Consider the following 17,817-nt stretch of genomic DNA (forward strand, 5'->3'; position numbering starts at 1 on the left):
GCTGTTTTCTTCTACTGGATATCAAAATCTATTTACTGCTCTCATGGTCCCTGTCTTAAACTTCCCTTACCTTAGCTAAAGATACTTCCTCCTGCAGATTGTCATATCTTTGCTCCAGTCTAGAGAACTCCTTCACAAGGTTCTGGTAGCGTTGTCTCTCTGCATCCAGTTCAGCCTGCAAGCCAGCCTCTCTTTGTGACACACTGCCTTCCTGGACTGGAGGTTGGAGAGAACAAACAGACCAGACATCAGCAAAATTTGTCGCAATACTGAAATGACAACTTGTGTGCCTTTTTTTTCATATTCATTTGGACCTTTTTATGCAAAAATGAATAAAAAGACATTAGAAAACTTAGAAGTAATTTAAAATAAGTACCAAAAGTAGCTGATGGGCCTTTGGAGTCAAATTAAGTTATTTATTTACATTAAGGAAGCATAGTAATCTGAAATCAGAAGAAATGCTGTCATAAAAAGCTTTTTTTATTTAAATAAAAACCCTCTCCTGCACATCCCTCCTGAGTCAGGAGAGTTTTAAAAGTTTCTCCAAGGCTGTAAACTCAGCACAAGTACTCAGTGGTCCCTATTCAGAAGGTCCACAGGTGGGTAGAAAAACTGACCACTGACGACTTGTAGCACTATAGATCTAATGTGAATGAAAGGAGTTGCTCCTTTTCGGGAAAATCAGAAGGAACATACTAGTCCACAACTGAACTGCTACAGTGTTGCACTCTCATATTTTCAGTTCTGTGAAATGCGACAAAGGTTTTATAAGAAAGCAGTTTATCATTCTTGCCAGGGGTGACTTTGGCTTCAGAAAAAAAATGTCCATTTTACTCATGTGAAACTTTGTAACAAAGGCTTTACTCATTCACACTAGAATACTACAGGCTCATATTTCTTCACTGTTAGTGCCTCTGAAAGCTAATAGAATTTCAGCAAGTCTTGGCCTACTTTGACAAACAATGATCCTTGTTTTAGGGAGAAATACAGTCCTTACTTAGAGGAGGAACCAGCAGTATGTTTTTGACTGAAGGCCAAATGTGAACTACAAGGCAAAGAATTAAACCACTGGAGAAATCAGTCTTCTTTGGCCAAACTGGTGAGTGCTTACCTTCCATATTTCTGGATTGGAGGATTCTCTGGTTCATCTCTTCTTTCTCCTCCTTCAGTACAGAGTTTTCCTTCTCCAGTTCCAGTACCCTCTAGACATGAAAGAAAGACGTAGCACAACCACCATCAGAACCAGATCCAGTGGGCGCGGCTCTCTGTTCCAGCGCTAAGTTACCACATAGCCGAAGTCAGCTGCTGAGTTTCAGTTAAAAGGGAATTAATGAAAACACGTACAGTTGACGTCAAGATACAAGGAGGACTCTTAATATCTACATTGTGACTGTTATAAAAATTGCATAATGTATGGTAGAAGAATGCTGTGTACAGGAGTCAGAGCACAGATAAGGGGGTAGAGGTAATGATACTATTGAGTATTTTTTTTAAGCAGCAAAGAAGACTGGCAAAGTCCAAAATTTAGGGAACAACATTTACTTTATTACTTATTAGCATAGCATTCATCCTTACATACATCCAGTATATAAGGCTCAGTCTATGGCAGGGCAAACTGGGTAAATTTTTTATGTAACAATACTTTTAGCAAGTTGATCAGGATCATCTGAAACCAGTATTTAGAATTTTGCATGTAAAAGTCTGCCTTGATAAGGGGTTACACTATATTTTATAGATGTCAACATAAGCTTACCTCTGAACCCTATGCAAAAAAACATGAAAAAAAATATATGGAACCTCATTGCAGTTATGGCCTTTTAATTCATAAACCTGCATCTGGATATTGATCCCTACTGCTTTAGCATGGCAATACTGCAGACCTTATTTTGTATGTGGAAGGGACCACTATGACTGGCAACTGCTTGGAAATGATGCAAAATTTTGAGACTTTATGACCTCAGTTAAGTCACCTGGGGTGAGGTGGGAATGTAAGCCACCTGGAACTATACATTCATTCCTGTAAACACATCTCACCTGCTCCAGCTCTTGCTTCTCGCTCCTATATTCTTCTTCAAGTCTCTTCTTTTCAGAATGGGCTTCCTGGACCTCTGCTTGTAACCTTTCCAGTTCTGTCTGCAGAGAGGTCAGCTGGTTGCTGTCTCCCTGGCGACTACGCATCAGGTCCAAATCCTTCTGCAGCTTGCTGATCTCTGCGACCAGAGAAGCATTGGTGGTCGACAGCTGCTCGTTCAGGCTCCTGTTCTCCTTATTCTGTGGCACAGGGTGAAACATTTACTCAACTTCACTTATGTGGCATGAGAACTAGATGTGTAGACTATATTTATTCCTCCAGGTACAGCAGGATAACGCTGGTCCTCACACTCACTGAATTCATCAGAAGATACTGGTGTCTGTACCAATGTAAATATCCAAATATGGCAGTCTTTGCCAATATCTTTACTGAGGGATGTTTACACAACAATGTGTATCAGCATGGTCAATAGAAACTATATTAAATCCACAATGAAGCAAAAAAAATGATAGAGGTCATTTCTTAGAGTTGACTGTAAGGTGAAAAGTATACAGACAGTTTGGATTTAGATTAAAGCACCTGATCATCCATCTTCCTTTGTAGTTGGACTATCTTGTTCTCCATGCCAACATTGAGTTTCTTCAGGTGCTCTGCAGAGCGAGCCTCAATTTTCAGCTGCTTCAGCTGCCGCTTTGCTAGCAGACGCCGGTATGCACACTGGATCACCACAGCTGCATTTCTAGCTCTCCTGAACTTCTTACGTTCCATCCAGCCCCGGACACTCTTCTGAATAATTGTGGCTTTGTGGTGCTGCAGATACTGGACAGGCAAAGTGTAACAACATGAATTAGCCAAACAGGGCAATATTCAAGGACAGCAAAGTTTGACTGCTCTCCCAGCAATTCCCAGCTTCATTCTCATATACATGGAATGTGTGTGTGTGTGTGTGTGTGGGGGGGGGGGGGGGGGGGGGGAGAGATGTTTTTAACAGTATTTAAACAGTAATTTTAAAGTACTTAAGATTGCGGGTTGTTCCCCAGTTTTACCAGAGATTGAAAATAAAAGATATGAGTATTAGTGACATTCACATGTCAAACCTGGAGTATCTTGAAATTTTTTCAGCTTGAGAGAATGTCTTTTTGTGTCAGTGGGAACTCATGATGATTTGAGATGTGGGAACAAAAAATGATTGTACCTCTTGGTACAGCCTGCGTGTGTGCATGCCCCTGGTGAAGGCCTGGATGGTGACCACGGCCCGGTGGATCCTCAGATAGGCCCGACGTTCTCGCACCATACGGAGTTGCTTCTGACAGATGAGGGCAGCACGAGTAAGGCGCAGATACTCCACATACCTGAGAGACACAAATTTAACAATTTCATTTCAGCAATGAGAAACTACAAGCATTTGTCAGAAACGGGCAATACGAGCAGTGACTCAATCATTGATTTCAAGTAAAATACACAGGTAAGTTAATGGAAACGATTCAGAATTCACTTCAAACATAGCAATGCAACAGAGACTACTACACTCCATTCCAATCAATAATTTCTTAGTTTTCTACAGTTTTGCTTATTTCTGGCCTTCCTATATTATTGACTGCTGCTGGAATACAAACTGGCCATTGTGACTGTTACAGATAGTCATCACAGGGCTCAGGCAATGCTTGCCTCACCTGCGTGCTAGGTAACCCCTTCCATATCTCTGTATTGTGACAGCAGCCTTGCGGATCCTTTGGTATCGTATCCTCTGCAGCCAGCCTCGTACGGTCTTCTGGATTTTGATGCATGCAGCTCGGAATTTGTCAGTGCGAAGCTTCTCTAAATATGCCACCTGACCAGCACGGAAGAAGATCTTTGTCTTTCCAAACTGGAATTTATCTGGGTCCTGTGGGAAGTGTACACATGTATTAGGCACAACCATGCTCTACTGAACAAGAGCAGCATGCTGAGGAGTTGATACTCTGAGAAAGACAACTGCATAAAATTTCATGATCAAAGATTAATAAAAATGTGTTTTAAAAAAAAAAAATTTCACTGCAAATTTTCCTTGTCATGGATTGATCTCTACTGACCTTAATCAGGGTCTCCAGCAGGTTTTTACAGATAACCTTCTTGTCCCCGCTGGCCATTTCCTTCTTCTTCATCAGGACCCGGTACCTGTTGAAGAAGTCCATGTAGGTCCACCTAAAAAGCAAAATATCCAGTACATGATTAAGGTACTGTACTGAACATTGAAACTGTTAAAACTCTTCTGTCCTGACTGGCTGTCCATTGTGTTTAATTGATCAGATGGCAGCTGAGTGGCTCTACGACACAGACAGATTCCTAAAAAAACTCTTGAAAGCTTAGCATAAGGTAAGGAGCTAGCTGTAGCCCTCATAGCATGGGTCCGATCCACACAGTTCCCAACTGGCTTTTAAGAATTTGCATATCCCCTAGCTGCACTCCAGAGAATTCTATCGCTAGTGGCTAACTTCTCTACTGTAGGCAGATTTGCATTACAGTGTGTAGAATAAATTAGAGTTCAAAATGGTGCAGGTGATGTTCCACACACCTGGAGGGGTACCCTGCTGCACTGATGCGGATGGTTTCCAGTACACCACATGCTCGCAGTTGCTGCACAGCCCTTCTGGAATCAAACCTGCACCAGATAGTCACTTTGGTGACATATACATATCACATATATATTTATTTACATTTATACAGAGTTAATAAAAGTGCATTTCACCCAAAGTTGAACTACAGATGCAGACACACAAAGTACAGTCAATTAGTCCAATACCAACAGTTTTGCCTGCATACATTACATAAATAGCTGCATAAAGAACTGATACCAAGCATTTTTTTTTTTTTTTTTTTAAAGACAGAAGTAGTGAAAGTTTATGAAGCAGACAGGAGATCATGAGAGAAGAGGCTTTAAAAGACTTTGAGACCCTACTTAAGCCTATTCCACCACATGGACTTCTTGTGTATGAGACCACCAAGCTGCCAAAGGTGGAGGAATGAAGCAGTCTAGTTGGGGTGTATAGTGAACAATCAGCTCCTGTAGTCTAGGTCTTGTGGAGCAGATCCATTGATATCTTGTAGTCCTTAACCAGAATCTTGAACTGGATATGGGCAGCTACAGAAAGCCAACACAGAGTGATGAGGAGGGGAGATGCATGGGACCGCCTTGACAGGTCACACCAAACTCATGCAGTGGCATTTTGGATAATCTGGAGAGGTTTGGCAGCAATAATTGTCTTGAGTTTCAGTAGTCCAAGTAGAATATCACCATGGCTTGCACCAGGAGCTGTACAGAGTGTGGTGTGAGATAAGGGCAGATCCCACAGATTTTATGACGAATATATCTGCAGGACTGGGTTATGGTATCAATAAGTCTAGAAAAGCAGGCACTTGAGCGAGTTGTTACTCTCAGGATCTTAACCGATTCAGTGAATGATATGAGTGAATTGTTCAGTTTGACAGAGTTCCGGACAGGTAGATGAAACATCTAGGAGGTGAAGGATCTTGAGCTGTAGGTGGTGATCTGTTACCTAAGCAGAGATATCAATGAGGCTAGCAGCAACAGGTGAGGATACATCTGTTGCAGCAAAGGGGAAAGAAAAGAGCTGGGTATCATCAGCATAGCAGTATTAGGGAAACCCAAGAGAGGAAATTACATAGCCAAGGGTAGCAGATGGAGAAGAATAGAGAGCCCGGTACCAAGCCCTGGGGAACACCAGTTGAGAGAGATTGAGGGAAAGACAGGGAGCACTGTGAGACCACTGATAAGATTTACATGATGATAATAGTCAAACCATTTCAATGCTGTTCCTTTGGTTCCAAGATAAAGTAAAAAGTAGGATCTGGAAACTGACAGTGACAAATGCTGCAGTGAGGATCAGTAGAATGAAGACTGAGGAAAGGGAGGCTGCTGTAGCTGACGAGCTTCTGACACTGGCAAGAGGGCAGTCTATATGAAATAGTCTATCTTGAATCCAGCCTGATAACTAATCTATCTACATTACTATAATTGCTGTTAGTCAGATACTAGCAGTCACATTTAAATGTATTCACTGTCACACTCCCCCCCCCCAAAAAAAAAAAAAAAACCCAGTGAGCATTGCAAAAACTGTTTGCATGGCATGGCAAGCACAGATAAAGAAACCCAAACTGCCTTCTCTCATATATACAAGCACAGTCAAACAGACCCACATTTATTTTCCATTATCCTGGGGATTTCCCAACAACTCCAGTGCTATAAATGACTTAAGTCCACCACTCTGAAATCTTTTTTAAAAAAAAAGGCAGGTAGCAAGGAGCTTAGCAGTCAAGGACATGAACAGCTGGTTGCTGGTTCAAGCTCCCTTCTCCATTACTGATGTAGAATCCTTGAGCAAGATACCTCCTCTGAATTAAAAAAATGTGCTGTATGAAAGACTCAAGTATTGTACTGTATAAAACAGTCAAGTACTGATGAATGCAGTAGACAAGTAACACCTATAAAAATGCATTTAGATTTTTTTTAAAAACAACTTTAAAAAGAAACTTTGGGTTACTGGACTTCAACATTCATCTCAAGGATTTTCTTAAAACATTTTAATAAAATTAGCAAAACATACAGAATCACTGAGTCTTATATACACTTCATGAAGGATTATACTAGTCACAAAAAGCACCAACTCAAATAAGATCAAAAATTTTTTGAAAAAGACACTTAAGTGCTTCACACTGAGTAATGCACAATTTTGGTAAACATTAAAACTAAAACCCAACTTTTGTAAAAACGAGTAAAATATTAAGAACCTATGTATCATATGTATCACACTAATGTAATGAAGACATTGTATTTTCTATGAGATGTACATTGCTTTGCAAAAAGGATTTGCTAAATGAATAAATGTATTAACAGAAAATTACAAAAATCACAAGTGGTTAATAATTTTATTCTCCCCATCCCTAAAATTCCTGACAGTACCGCAGAAAAAGAATATTTGATCTGATAATCCAAACTGAGGCCATGCACCCAGCCAGCTAGCCCCTCTCCTTACCTCATCTTCCTCCTCAACACTGAGCACATCTCCCTGTCGTCCCAAAGCCAGCCTGGGTGGCTGTGCTGAGCCTAGATCTTAGTCTTGTGTTTGCTTCCCTACTGCCTAACATGTGACGGGGCACATAATTAAATTTTCAGCCCATAAACAATGTCTTATGGACAGGAATGTGCAAGGGGACAAACCAAAAATTACCAAAACAACTCTTTCTCTTCTCAGTCTTGACATAACATATACATCACTGCCAGAGATGTCTAATGTGTGTCTTGTAACTATTTTACTGACTGAAGCTGGTTACTTTGCCTGCATCATCTGCATAAATAAGCAGTAAACATGCTAGAGAACATTTCAATTGCACACAGTACAGTAGCAGAGATGACCACTTCTGTGCAAGCAACAGTTGGGAAAGAGCACATTCCAGCTAAATAGCTACATGTGCAGGGCAACAGAAGGGTACACAGAGAAACAGAACAGTCATGGTAGTTTTAAACTCTTTCTGGATATCTATCTTCTGATCTTAATATTCGAAGGAACTTGCCTGCTGACTCGTGATACGTTGCATAACCATTTTTCCATTATTGGAAGCTTTTAGTAATGACAGCTTGAACATTGCTGCATCAAGAGACTTATTGTTAAACTGAAGTTTTTCCTCCTATCAGAAACATTGAGTTCTCTTTGTTACAATAAGTATCATTGCAGATCCATAGTACAGTGGTGTATGCTCCTATTTACTTTGAAGTGAGCGTATTTCAAAATGACTTAAAAGCAATTTTACAAATGAGGCACTTAATCAGTTCAAGGTGCAATTTCTCAAAAGCAGCTCACCAAGACAGCAAATTATAAACACATACATTTGAAATGCACCCACACACCATCACACAGCTTTCGAGTGAGACAGAGCATGCTCTGCACACACCGACAAGCACGCAGTACTTACGAGAAAGCTTCCTTGTCATCATTGGGCTTGATACAGCGCACATAATGTGGGGTGGTGGCATTGAGCGTTTCCATCAGTAGATGCAGTGAGTTTCGGAACTAGTGCAGAAACACAACCACGTCAGTGATGCTGCACAACACATAGATATACATGACAGAGCGGAAGGGAGAAGACAGGATTGTGCAGTTATGTCCCCGCTATATTGTACATTATCAGTTTTCCTAATTTTGGGGCAAGGGCACTCTTACCTGGTGGCCCACTGTTTTCCTGTGCTCTCGATTGGGGGGCTTGGGGGAAGGCTTTACAGGTCGCACATTAATCTTGGAACCCTTGGAGGTGGTGACAGAGGTAGTGGAACCCTCCTTGGCCTCTTGGAAGAGATCTGCCACTAGCTGGAACTGAAGGGGAAGGGGAGTAAAGTCAGGCTGAGACCACAAGTTAACCAGGGACTAAAGGCAATGTGACTAGGCTTGTTAGTGGATCGAGGTGGACTCGGATCCTAGAGCAAAATACGTGAGTGGTCCAGTTTAACAGCGATGCAAAACACCTTATAGGGGGGAAATACAAAAACCACATTTCTCCATAGCACAGAGGAACACAAAGAATGCAAGCACCACAGTCACACTAGGTGCTTCTTCACAATGAAAAACTGCAAAAATTATCTGAACCGTTTCTCATGCCTCAGTCCTTGAGTACAATAATCATACAAGTGTAAATTGGAGATTTATCTGATACATTTATTTTAGGTGTTTCATTATTAAACATTCCATGGCATATTATAGATATCTATCCAGTATACATAATCCCCTAAGGTGGTCTGCGGCCTATCCCGGAAGCACAGGGCATAAGGGAACGTATACCCTGTATAGGACAGTAGCCCTTATATGTTGCTATAGATTGTTCATCAACATTAAAAAACCAACTTGACTTTTCTCACAAACAACACTCCAGGAAATAACTCGGCAGCAGCATGGTTCAAGCTTTGATGTGCTTAAACTAAGAACTGCTTTGTAAGGTATGATGACAAGAGCTAAGCTCTGAAGTTCGCCCCCTTTTTTATATAAAATGAAATAAGCACATTTGGATATTTTTAGACTCAGAAGAATATCTTTTTCCCCCAATTTAAATAATATTTCTACCTTGTGTTAAAAAAGTCAGATGTTTATAAGATAAACTGGGAAATGTCCATATAAGTGAAATTTTCTTCATTGTTCCATCTCTAAAATTTCTCTGCATTTTCCATTTCCACCAATAGGGGCAACTAATTTGTCAGCATATTTTTAAATCTACTTTTGCAATATCTAAACCATTACAGAAATCACCCACCGAATAAAGAGGGGCATGGGTCTATTTTGACTATAAACAAATTAACTACAAGCTGAAAAATAAGTTTACTCTATGTGATGCATCGGTCACTTCCTCAGGGACAGTTTTGTGAAGTTTAGACTGAGATGTGATCTGCACTTGAGGTCAAACACTTAATACATTATCCCTATGTGATCCTCCAGTAAGCTGCAATTCACTCTCCGCTCACTACCCAACAGTTTCATTCTTGTGTGCCATCTGATGGAGGAAGACAGCACTGTCTGGCAGAACACAGCAGACTGAATAGGGCACACTTCTTTCTACCCCTTGCCGCATTTCGTTGCCATAGTCTAAAGTTGCTCCTATTCTTCTGTACTAGGTTTAAGCCTGGTAACAGTATTAAGTCATCTGTCATGTAGGGACACTGGGAGTACTGCATTAAATGATAAAAGTGATATTAAATGGTGAAAGAAAGTCAACACGCTTGATGTGCAAAAAAGGATGAAAGATATTGATGCAGGGCATGTGATATTCCTTTAAAGAGATTTCCTTGCTGGTAACTGTTATAAACTGGTGCCAAGTCTGGGCTACAGAGCCCCATCTGTTCTTGTGCTGCCTTGTGTCTCTTGTCACCAGGTTCTTATTTCTAACCAGCTAAGTGATTAGAAAGGTCAAGAATGCAAGCCTTTCATATGTAGTGAATCAACAATCATGACAGGACATAGATGGAGAGCATGTGTTTCTGCAGGCTGAGAGTCACACATAATAGCGGTATTCTCCAGTTATGTCTGTGTCCAATAACATAACTGCAAGCATGCCTGACTAACAGCTACTGTTATTACTATTTTTCTTAATATTTCTATGTTTTTGCTAACTTCCAGAACTTCAATAGGAGTACAAAAGCTTGTTTTCACACCATAGCTGGTTGCCATGCTCGTTTCTTGCAAGGTAAACAATGTTGGCTTTCTTTAGAGGCAATTCAGTTTATACATAACTTGCATGGAAATCTGAGTGTAAAATGTAAAAGTATATAGGTGAAGTTAATTCCTATTGCTCTGCATCCACTTAATGTCCCATTATGGATCTTTTTCATGGGGCAAAAAGCAACAAACAGATGTCAAAATAGAGAGTTACCCATGTTTAGTTTTAGGCAAAAGGCATATATCAAACTTCCACCTCCTCTCACTCCTCTCCACGCACCTTACTAGCCTTCAGGATGTTGATTTGCTCTTCATAGACTGTGTCCCGGTTTTTCTCCAGGAACCCATCGCACTGATACTCCACCTTGAGTACAGGAACCATTTTCACAAAGTCATACCAAAAGCATAATGTTCCACAGACTTGCAGGCACCTAAAAACACTGAAGCACAGAGCACCTTGAAAGGTGTCCCAAAAGCTTATTCCTTTGTATTAGAAGATAGGTGACAGCTCTAGTACACAGACAAGAGGTTGTGTCCCCACTCCCATTAAGTACTATATGTACAAATCATACCTTATCAGCAAAGTGGACAACAATGAAGGAGGTATTGGACATCCTGGGTTTCTGGAAGTGATTGCTGCTTGAATGATGATCATAGAGTTTCTGGGCCCAGTTCTGATCCGTTCCTTTTGGCACCTGTAATAAGTGGGCGATGAGAAGGCAACTGCTGTAAACAAAGTGTTATTTAGGTTACCTGCACAGGGACCTGTGTGTTTTTGTTTGATGCTGGATCAAGTTACTACCAAAAATAAACTTCAAGAGACTGTTAGGAGTCATCAGTAGAATTGCAATGCCCAGGAATTGAAGGAAATCAAAAAACTTTTGAATTGCCCGGGATATATAGATTGGTCAGCACCAGGAAGTCAACTCTTCAAGAACACTTTGGAATCGGTCTTTATCTCGAGCTACAACCTGCATCTTAGCCTAGGACTCCTTTTGACCATCACCAGTGCAGGACCCCCACCTTGCACTCCTCATCCAGCAGATCCAAGATGCCAAGCTTGGCTTCAATGAGGTCAATGCAGGGCTGATTGTCATAGAAGTCTATAAGTGTCCACGGAATCTGCTCCTTCATATACTCCTCCTGCTCCAGCTTAAACACATGCTGTACAAGAGACACACAATGTTAATGATAAATTGGGCTTGCTAGGTTAAGAACTACAAATCATTCAATCTCTATGATAAACCTAATATATCTTCAGATATTATAGTCACAACTCTGGTTAACCCTTTAGCCTGATTAAATGATAAATATCCATAAATACTGGTATTCCTCAGTATGCGTGTAATGCATTCATTGTATGTTTGTGTGAAATATACGTTGCTTTGAAGAAAAGTTGTAAATGAATAACTGTAAATATTATTTGACCCTTAGATTTTTATGCTGCTCTGGTTATTGATAAATTGACTACCAAACTAACCGAGTTGAACTGCTGCTGAAGCTTCTCATTGGCATAGTTAATGCAGAACTGCTCAAAACTGTTGAATTCAAACGTTTCAAACCTGCAAACAGAGAAGGTACAGGTGGATGAATAAAACCATAAAATCAGGTCAATAGTTTTGCAGCATGCCAACATTTGAGGTAGAGAAACACCGCAGAAGGCTGCTTTTCTTCCCTCCTGGTTCCATCACTGATTGACTTGACTAAAAGAAGCTCATTTGAAGGTTAAAACATCAAATGGTGACTTACTAAGTGCATGTCTCAATACATCTACACTCAGAAAGACAAAAAAATGTGGCAAACTTTCCACATAAATGCCAATTATAGAAATGCATGAATGCACAACGCACACTACGCTGTTACAGATAAGTAATCAATTTTTCCTTGTTGCACCTTGACTACACTTGACATAATATTCAGTAGGTCCATTTCGATGGACTGCAGAGAAGCATGCACATTCTTGGCCAGGGTCCTGAATCTGAATTTCTCTATTAAGCACATTCATCTTTAAAAACGCATGACAAGCTATGTACACCCATTCCTCACATAACTGGGTTAAATTTATTCAACAAAATCACCTGAGATGAATTCACTGGCTTTCTGTCCAATGAATTATAGCCTCTACAGAGTTTAGCACACTCTTGACAGTTGGACAGGTCTTTTTCGTATGATTAGTTTGTTTTCCTTTTAACTGTTGCCAGCTGGCTTACTATATTATTTAACTATAATTTTGGATTATTTTTAGTTACCTTGTTCAGCACTCCATTTTACTCTAATAGGAGCATTCTATAAAAATAAGCTGAGTTGAAACCCCATTGTGGGATGGGAGGTCAGACTATCATTGTTACTATGAAAAAAATTGTATTGTAATTATAGTGTGTGTGTAACATTTGATGATCATTTGATTATAAAATTAAGTATTCATAAGTCATTGCATTGCTTTTTTGTTGTACAGGACCATTATATAAGGGTTGGGTGTACACACTGTATGTATGAATTCCCAAAATCTATATTCCACTAACAGTGCTGGACAGAGGCCTACCCATAGATGTCTAGCACACCAATGAAGGAGTGCTGCTTGGTCGTAGTGAAGAGGGCCTTGTTAATGTGCTGTACAATCCAGTCGAACAGATGAGCATAGATGTGTTTAGCTAAGGCGTTCCGGGCATTAGTCGCCTGTGCGTGCGACATGCTCTTCACATAAGTCTCCGCTGTGGTCACCAGCTTCCTGTGGCACAGCCAGTGCTCCATCTGATCCTGCTCAACCCCCAGCAGCCGGCAAAAGTGGTGCAAGGAAGGATTGTCCTTCTACAGTTGGAGGGGGAAAACATGAGCACAAAAATAAGAGCTAGTGCAAAAACGTAAAATGAAAAGCAACTGAGTAATGCAGTAAGACGACGGGGTTACTCACAGAAATGCGACAAGATTCCCCATCCCGTTCTGAGCGAATTTCTACATTGCCCAGGTGAAGGATGGAAGCGATAATTTTGTAGATGCTCCCCTGGTGGCTGTCCTTTACTCCTGTGCAGTGCATGGAAAGGATACATTTGCGTGCGTGCGCACGCGCGCGCACACACACACACACACACACACACACAGTCAACAGAAGTTCTAGCTTCTGGTTCCTTTCTTTGCAAAAGAAAATGTTTTTTTACAGAACTCTCTGTAGAGCTTTCTGGTACTTTGACTTGTGTTTGAATAGAAAGTCAGTACTTTAGGCCCCAGTGAAACACCTGACCTCCCTTGAGTGCATGTAAAAGCCATGGACCTAACTGGGTAGGGTGCCTAGGCATGCCACACTTCACTGCATTCTGACAAAGCTCCCAAACAACTATAAGTTGGAACAAGTGAGTCTAAGTACATGTGTGACTTCTGCTCCTGCGACTTCCCATTACTAACATCTGGTAGACACAAGCAAAAGACAATGCAAAACCTGGCTTATCCAGTAAGATGGTATACAGTGAAGGCTGTTAAACATCCTGCTACTACAAGTGTCGAGACTAGATGACATGTGTAAAAAAGCACCAGTAACATTCAAAAACTGACGTGAGATTTGTACAAACAAGCTGTGTGGAGAATGCAGAAAGATGTGTAAGGGAAGATCTGTATGAAGATGATAGGCAGAAGAATAAAAACAACAGCTGATATCTAAATTGACAACACAGGAAGCATAATTCCTCAGAGTGATTCTTACCAAGCAGTGTGAAGGCATGTCTAGTCTTTTCAAAGTCCTCTGCATCATTTACACCATCAATGAAGATGTTCTCACCAAGGGAAGTATAGGTGAAGTCCTCTGCACTGGCTTGAGGAGGTGGGGTGAGAGAGGTGGAAGAAGAAAGAAGAGAGAGATGGATCAGTAGATGTATACTTGTTCCAGTTTGAAAGCTCAGTTTAACAAAAACATGTACTTGTGAACATTTCAGTTTTATGCTGGGCATGAAAATACTCATTTATTTTAATTCATCCATTAAAAAAAAAAATTTCATTGGTTCATGACTCTGGTAAGCTTATGTATGGTATATAACCATAAAATATGTATTCTACATTCAGTCAAATGATAGTGCCATTAAACATCATGATGGAAATGGGCTTACCGCCCCTACTAAACATCCTTCTGTTGTGAAATAACAATTGGATATGAATTGATAAATTAGATAAACCTGTTAAACCATTTGGGACATAGAGGGATAGCAGTGGTGGGGGTTTTGAATCCAGTTCAGGGTGTGAGCAGTTTGCATGTTCTCCCTATACTTATACCACATAAATTTCCACAGAAGGCAGCACTTCCATCGTGGTGATCATAATCATCATGCCTATCCCATTTACCTATCACTATTCCTATTTATATTTCAACCCTGCATGCTGGTAGTGCCACTATTTGAAAAAGTTTCTCCTTTCATACCTGGATACATCAGAGTGCAGGTAGCATTCATAACAAGGAGAGGAAGACTAAGGATTAGTAGCTTCTAATGAGCACCACACTCATGACCTCTGTTCACCCTCCATTCAATGGAAGGCCAAACAGCAGTTCCTAGGGTAGGGCAGCAAAGACTTACTCAGAGCCAAATCCTTGAACTCCTGAAGGCTGGCTGAGGCACACAGCTGATAGAAGATGTGATAATTCCGCTCATCCTCAGCCTTCAGTGCAAACAGGCATCAATCAGAAGTGTTGGTGTAATGACTACTTGGTTTACTTCAGAAATAAAGACAGCAGTGTATATGCTGTGCTGAAACATTGCTCATGTTAAACCCTCTTTAATAATCAGAAACATTGAATAATGGACAGACTTGTGCATCACAATCAATTTCCTGGCACAGTTACGAACTTCTACAGAAATGCAGATTGTTTGGGTGCAATCTAAGTCACTGAATGAATCAACAGTTCCATTCGCTGTTTAATAACTCACACCTCAGTACCACGCACACACACTAATAAGAATCGTAAACTACAATGACATGCAATGCCTCTCCAGCTTGTAGTAGTGTAGCTTTAAGACACAAGGCTTGACCCTCACCCACCTGGAAGACCACCCTAGACTTCTCTAGGAGGTAAGTCCGCATGTTGGCACCTATGATATGGTACTGCCGGTCAAAACCAATCTGGATGTATTTGCCAAAGCGGCTACTGTTGTCATTGCGTGTGGTCTTGGCATTCCCAATGGCCTAGGTGTTTCAACAGAAAGAAAGCAAAAGAAGAGTGAAAGGGAGTGCTTTATGAATTTAACTGAAGAACAAACCCCTCACAATTCCAGAAAGTAATATTTATGAACGCACCTGATACTTTACTACACCCACAACTTTTTTCCTCATAACAAGAATGTTAAAACAGTACAATAATTTTAAAGAAGTTCTAACATTTAAAAATGCAACCCATAAAAAGCTACAAATGAACTGAAAGAATCATGGGAAATGACAGGGCACAATCTTCCAAAAGACTGTTAATCTAGTCTGAACGTACTTATCTGTCTGTGACTGATTGTGTTCCGACTGACCAGCATGCAGCTGTAAAACTCCCTTCCACTCAAACTCTCAAGCACTTGCCTTTCTTGTGAAACTCTGTCTTTGAGCAGAAAGCAGTCCTATTCCTCACCTCCATGATGGGGTTGGATGCCAGAACCTTCTCTTCCACGCTAGTGTCGTTGGCTGACCCTCCAACCGTGGCAAAATACCGCATGGCGTACTTTGCAGACACTGTTTTTCCTGCTCCTGATTCCCCACTTACAATGATAGATTGGTTCTTTTCGTCTCTGGGGGCAGGGAAAGGGGCAGAAGGGATGCGTTAATACCACTTGGAGTCATGTAATGTATTGCGAAAATGAAAGAGATATGTAAGAGAGGTGTCACAACAGTGATGTAGATTGCATTCACCAAAAGAAGAAATGTCTCTACCAGGAACAAGGACCTCTGCGACATGTACTCATTTTGCTATTGTTTTTAACCACCACACTCACGTCTATATTTCCAGGTCACACCCACTTCCCAAATTAAATGAAGGGCGTGGGAAGTAAAGGAATTCCACTTATGACAACTTAAAATGATGACAGGAAATTTTTTCAGAAGGGTTCTGGCACTACATTCACTTTCAACCTAGTTCACATCTGCGATGCTGTTCTTGAAACGAAGTGGAACACTGATATATTTAAGGGAGACCCAGGGTGAGTCACAATTTAAATGTCTCCTAATATTTAATTATGGACAATGCAGGGTGCAATAAGATTGTTTCAGAGTGGCTTCAAGACATCCTTGATCCATAACAGCCACCATCACTTGCTGTCCAACTACACTGCTGATGTTCATGCAGCTGTAGATCAAGATGAAAGCTCACTCTCCCCTTGCTCAAAAAAGGTGACTGTTCTCTAAAGAAGATGCACCTTCTTTTACACTCTAGAGGATGACTGGCACATACACAATGTGGGATGTTCTGGGCATTGTTACAACTCCTTGTAAGAATGCATTCACCTTTGTAATTTAGAACATGACAAAAAGAAAAATTGGATCCTAGTACACACAGAAAATAGTGCAGACTCAAGTGAACACAGAAAACATCCCAATTATCCACCCACACTGTGCATTACCAAGAAGAGGACTGAAAAGCTGTCCGGCTAACACAAACATGCGCATGCATTCAATACCCAGCTGCCTGAGGGCACAGTGAAATGATATCATTATCCTGGTTGAATTTAAGGTAACCATTCACACACCAACAATGCATTCCTCTGCTACTAATGCAAGCCAACGCTCGGTATCAATAAGATTCTGTAGTTCAGTGGAAGCACATAATTCTTATTTAATCCAAAAGTCAATGATGTTCTCATTCCTGACACATGCCATTTCAGTGAGTCAGACTCACAAAAGTTGAGGAAATGCCCCCACACACGCACACAGTAAGAAAAGCGCTTCCCAATTAATAAGTGAACCTTACACATTTACAAGCAGAGTCCTCAGACTTTGTACAACACTATCAGTTAAAGCCTTCCTGCCCATACCTGCATACTTCCCAACTTCACAGAATTGTTAAACGCCATTAAAAACACATTTTACAGTTGGCGTTATACCACCAACCTTGTTTTACCTCTGTCCAGTATATATTCTCCTCCAGTTCTCTTGCAACCTCCCTGCAGATCCTTACCTGGCCATCTGCTTGTAGGCCTCCTCAGCCACTGCGAAAATATGGGGGTCCATGTCACCCATGTTTTGGCCGCTGTATGCATTGATGACTTCTTCTCCATATATAGGGAGCTGTTCATATGGGTTGATGGCCACCAGCACAATCCCTGTGTAGGAAAGGGGACAGAGGACCTTAAGCACCCAGAGGATTCACTAATGCATCTATCAGGGTGCGCACACAAGCTAATAGCTTGCTTAGATTCTGTTCACACACACACACACACACACACACACACACACACACACACACACACACACACACACACACACACACACACACACACCACCTGAAACCACTTGTCCCACGCGGGGTCGCAGGGAGCCGAAGCCTAACCCAGCAACACAGGACGTAAGGCTGGAGGGGGAGGGGACACACCCAAGACGGGACGCCAGTCCGTCGGAGGGCACCCCATGCGGGACTCG

At 41.2% G+C, this 17,817-nt stretch overlaps 1 protein-coding gene across 3 annotated transcripts in view; it reads right to left on the bottom strand.

Annotated features, from left to right (window-relative positions):
• The window catches only part of myo5b (myosin VB), a 45,458-nt gene that overhangs the window by 11,169 nt on the left and 16,472 nt on the right, over window positions 1–17,817 (bottom strand). For all 3 annotated transcript variants that reach the window (XM_018753878.2, XM_018753896.2, XM_018753869.2), the window contains exons 4-24: window positions 17,357–17,501; window positions 15,818–15,974; window positions 15,247–15,390; window positions 14,784–14,865; window positions 13,922–14,029; window positions 13,139–13,248; window positions 12,770–13,035; window positions 11,708–11,789; window positions 11,251–11,391; window positions 10,800–10,922; window positions 10,508–10,591; window positions 8,251–8,400; window positions 8,003–8,100; window positions 4,587–4,673; window positions 4,105–4,216; window positions 3,706–3,917; window positions 3,228–3,384; window positions 2,612–2,851; window positions 2,035–2,271; window positions 1,112–1,202; window positions 71–216 (exon numbers count right to left, since the gene is read on the bottom strand). In XM_018753878.2, the coding sequence (XP_018609394.1) occupies window positions 71–216; window positions 1,112–1,202; window positions 2,035–2,271; window positions 2,612–2,851; window positions 3,228–3,384; window positions 3,706–3,917; window positions 4,105–4,216; window positions 4,587–4,673; window positions 8,003–8,100; window positions 8,251–8,400; window positions 10,508–10,591; window positions 10,800–10,922; window positions 11,251–11,391; window positions 11,708–11,789; window positions 12,770–13,035; window positions 13,139–13,248; window positions 13,922–14,029; window positions 14,784–14,865; window positions 15,247–15,390; window positions 15,818–15,974; window positions 17,357–17,501 (2,972 nt within the window). The remainder of the gene's footprint in view (window positions 1–70; window positions 217–1,111; window positions 1,203–2,034; window positions 2,272–2,611; window positions 2,852–3,227; window positions 3,385–3,705; window positions 3,918–4,104; window positions 4,217–4,586; window positions 4,674–8,002; window positions 8,101–8,250; window positions 8,401–10,507; window positions 10,592–10,799; window positions 10,923–11,250; window positions 11,392–11,707; window positions 11,790–12,769; window positions 13,036–13,138; window positions 13,249–13,921; window positions 14,030–14,783; window positions 14,866–15,246; window positions 15,391–15,817; window positions 15,975–17,356; window positions 17,502–17,817) is intronic.

Source organism: Scleropages formosus, chromosome 6 (genome assembly GCF_900964775.1).
Source record: "Scleropages formosus chromosome 6, fSclFor1.1, whole genome shotgun sequence".
Lineage (NCBI taxonomy): Eukaryota > Metazoa > Chordata > Actinopteri > Osteoglossiformes > Osteoglossidae > Scleropages > Scleropages formosus.